Raw genomic sequence first — 3,989 nt, forward strand, 5'->3', positions numbered from 1 at the left:
CGTAGAATGTTTAGGCTTACTTTTTAAAACTTGTTTAATTGAAGGTTTGGAGATTAAGCCACCACATGTGTGTTCATATGTTCATGTACTCTCAGGCTGCTAAAATTGTGGTTTTCTGTTAGAGTTCTTAGAAAGTATCTACACTTTTCTTTGTAGAAGTAGAAGCTGTAAACAAAAGGTTTTAACCTTTCTGAAAAAAACTGAGATATAATTGGCATATAATAGGATACTATTTTCAGGTATACAACATAATGTTCAACACCTGCATATATTATGAAATGATAAGCACAGTAAATCTAGTTAAACATCCATTATCATACACCATTACAATTGTTTTTTTCTTGTGATGGATTTTGACCTTTCACAACTGATTATTTTGGCATTGTCTACAAACCAGCTTAAATCACAGGCAAATTCTGATTTCAGTGAATCTATCTCAAAGGAGTAAGATACGCCAAACATCATGCTCAATAGGATTCTAGGACATTAGTTAAATATAACCAAGTAATGATGTTTTCACTGTCATCACCTGCTAACTGACACAGTAGTGGACTATTGTAGAGAAAACCAAACCTGTATGATCCAAGTTCGATTTTCTCTTGGTAAAATTACCTGTGAATGTTCAGTACTGGCCAAGGCCAATTTTACTTGCAATTTTTTATTAATATCACCTTTTCTGCCTAATTTCTTTGGTGCCACCATATCTTTTCATTATTTTCATTCTGAAATGTACTAAGAGTTCTTTAAAATACAGAATAATAGTATAAGTGAACTGTAACATTAACTTGAAGGGTACAGCAAAATGCAGTTTTCCCTTAGATTTTAACTTTGCTTACATTTTTACTTTAAATTGATACACTAAAGATACTGCAATTAAGTACATGAAAAAATTACTTTGACATATTTCCCCTGCTCTGTTAAACATCATGTTTTATTTGGAAAAATAGTCATTCTAACTGGTTCTAGCATCAATATTAAATATTTATGCATATGTATTTGCAGATGCATACTATTTAGTAGGATATGTTATTGGTTAATTTAGATAAACTATTTTAAATGGCATTGCAGTAGGGGTCCTGCTATTTGACATGGTTTGAAATTACCTCTCTACTTCAGAACAGCAACTTTACACTCAAACCTCTGACAGGGTGGAGCAGGAATAGAACTGTTTTTCCTTTAAATCAGACTGTTTACTAAAATTATATAATATAAAGCTAAAAGCAAAACTATTATAGGAAATAACGTGGGAAGGTAAATAATCCTTTCTCTGTTTTTCCTATTTTACACTTGTGTAAATTTAAAATAATCCTTAAGATATCTACAACGTCTAAATAATTGAAGAGGCAATCAGACTAAGGTGGTCCTAAGGCCTGCATGGCCTATGTAAGCAAACCAAAAGGTAACCCAGAGTCAATGCCCTCAAATCTAAGTAAATGAATCTTAAGAACCACCAATCGCTAACAGGCTTTCCCAAATAAAGCAACTGACTAAGCTGCTGCTGCTGCTGCCAAGTCGCTTTAGTCGTGTCCAACTCTGTGCAACCCCATAGATGGCAGCCCACCGGGCTCCCCCATCCCTGGGATTCTCTAGGCAAGAATACTGGAGTGGGTTGCCATTTCCTTCTCCAGTGCATGAAAGTGAAAAGTCAAAGTGAAGTCTCTCAGTCGTGTCCGACTCTTCGTGACCCCATGGAATGCAGCCTACCAGGCTCCTCCGTCCATGGGATTTTCCAGGCAAGAATACTGGAGTAGGGTGCCATTGCCTTCTCCAACTGACTAAGCTATCACCAATCAAATAATTTCCTTGCTCTGCTTCTCTATAAACCTGTCCCCCAGCTCCTATTGATGGAACACACTACCTTTGGCCTGATTCTGATTGATGTATGCTCAAATAAACTCTTGAAAAATGTAACGTGCCTCAGTTTATCTTTTAACAATATTGAATGATTAAATCGTATCTTTTAGTGCAATACAATTGAATGTAATATCCATTTTAGTCAAATGTATATCCTTCTATGATCTCTTTTAATCTCTTTCCATAACCTCTTAATCATCTCAAGTCCCTTTAATAAAAGTTTAAAAGACCTTTGTTTTATGGGTTTATTCCTCAACAAAATTGGGTACATAGCTTCTTAACTTTGACCAGGAGTATATTCTCCTTTTAACTGATTGACTGAAACTTGATCCACTGATTTGCACCACGAATATCGAAAGGTGGATTACTGCTGTAGATGTGATGGCCTAATTCTTCCAAAGGTGGTTCTGGATCAGTCATAGCAAACTGAGCTGCATCATCAACTTCTTTCCTCACTTCAGCATCAATTTCCTTCAATTCTTCAACACTGGCAAGCTTGTTGTTTACCATTTTATCTTTGAGAAGCATAATAGGATCACTCTTACTTCTTACACTCTGAATTTCTTCTCGTGTACGGTAACTGATTCCAGGATCACTCATACTGTGTCCGTGATAACGGTATGTCAGCAGCTCCATCAGCATGGGCCCCTTTCCAGATCTACAATAGTCAGCTGCAAACTTAGTTGCCTCCCGAACACATAGAATATCCATTCCATCTACTCTTAGTCCAGGGATAAAATTGCCTCTCTTGTAGTAATCAGTGCTGGCTGCAGCTCTCTCCACAGATGTTCCCATTCCATAGCGGTTATTCTCACAGATGAAAATGCAAGGTAAATTCCACAAAGCCGCCATATTGTAAGCTTCAGATATCTGACCCTGATTAGCAGCGCCATCACCATACAGAGTCAAACACACCTCGTTGTTCCCCTTGTATTTACAGGCAAGAGCAATACCAGCTCCCAGTGGTCCCTGAGCGCCGACAATGCCATTGCCCCCATAGAAGTTCTTGGCATACATATGCATGGACCCTCCTTTTCCTTTAGCACAACCACCTCTTCGTCCTGTCAGCTCTGAAAGAATTGATCGGACAGTAAGTCCCCGCGTATAACATAAGCCGTGAGCCCGATAGGATGTAATGACGTGATCGGTGGGATTTATCCCAGCCTCAAGACCCACACAACAAGCTTCCTGACCATCACACAAGTGACAGAAACCACGAATAAATTTCTGTTTATACAACTGATCTGCCTTCAGTTCCATTCGACGAATAGTCTGCATCATCTTGTAGTATTTGAGTCCATCCTCCCGGGTGAGCACGGTGGTGACAGGGGGGCCCTCTTCCAACCGATAAAGATCACATTTCTTAATCTCGAAGGTAGCATTGTTTGAATATTTACAGGAGGCAACAAGCACTCTGCTAGCGGGCTTCTGGGTGACACCAGACAGCACGCGAGAGACAGCAGCAGTCAGCATTTTCTTCATGGAGCGCGGTCAGGGCATTTATGAGTCTCCAACTACCAGGACCGCCTGTGCCCCCAGTCTCCAGCCGAGCCCCTTGCTCACTGAACTGACGTCGGACGCACGTGGCGCCACAATGACCGCTCGCTGGCCACAGAGGCAAAGTCATGCTGCGCGTGGCTGCAGCCTGCATCAACTGATTTACAGTGCCTTCCAACTGTAAAATTAAGAACACAGGTTGTTTCTTTTCCTGGAAGACGTGGCTGAAGTAAACCATGCTTCTAGTTAACGCCATCGCTGCATCATAATCTGAGTCTCTTTTCCCTGCTAAACGCTTAAGTAACGCCTTCTTGAACATGGTATTAAATGGAAGAGACAAAATATAATCTCTAAAGCACACAAGAGTTCTGATAGGTTAAACCAGTGATCTTCTTACCAATATTTCTTTAAAATCTTTTTAAAAATATCTAAGTATATATGAATATTGTATCCTATTCCACAATACATCATACTTAAAGTAAAAGATGTAAATCATGTGTGGCTTAATAAAAAAAAAAATACTTTTATGGAGTAGGAAATGGCAACCCACTCCAGTATGCTTGCCTGGAAGATTCCATGGACAGAGGAGCCTGGCGGGCTATATAGTCCAAGGGGTCACAAAGAGTTGGATGTGACTG

The 3,989-nt window shown here is 39.6% G+C and overlaps 1 protein-coding gene across 2 annotated transcripts; it reads right to left on the reverse strand.

The window, feature by feature from the left end:
- PDHA2 (pyruvate dehydrogenase (lipoamide) alpha 2) lies at positions 2,086 to 3,416 on the reverse strand. Of its 2 annotated transcripts, XM_005681405.1 has the most exons (2): positions 2,808 to 3,336; positions 2,161 to 2,714 (listed from the first exon to the last, which is right to left on the reverse strand). In XM_005681405.1, the coding sequence occupies exons 1-2, from the start codon at positions 3,334 to 3,336 to the stop codon at positions 2,161 to 2,163; spliced, it is 1,083 nt and encodes a 360-aa protein (XP_005681462.1). The 2 variants fall into 2 exon arrangements, with proteins under 2 accessions (XP_005681461.1, XP_005681462.1); XM_005681404.1 differs by having other exon boundaries at positions 2,086 to 3,416.

This window comes from Capra hircus, chromosome 6 (assembly GCF_001704415.2).
Source record: "Capra hircus breed San Clemente chromosome 6, ASM170441v1, whole genome shotgun sequence".
Taxonomy (NCBI): Eukaryota; Metazoa; Chordata; class Mammalia; order Artiodactyla; family Bovidae; genus Capra; species Capra hircus.

Coding starts and splice junctions, on each gene's coding strand:
- PDHA2 (XM_005681404.1), bottom strand. CDS start 3,336: ATGAAGAAAATGCTGACTGCTGCTGTCTCTCGCGTGCTGTCTGGTGTC.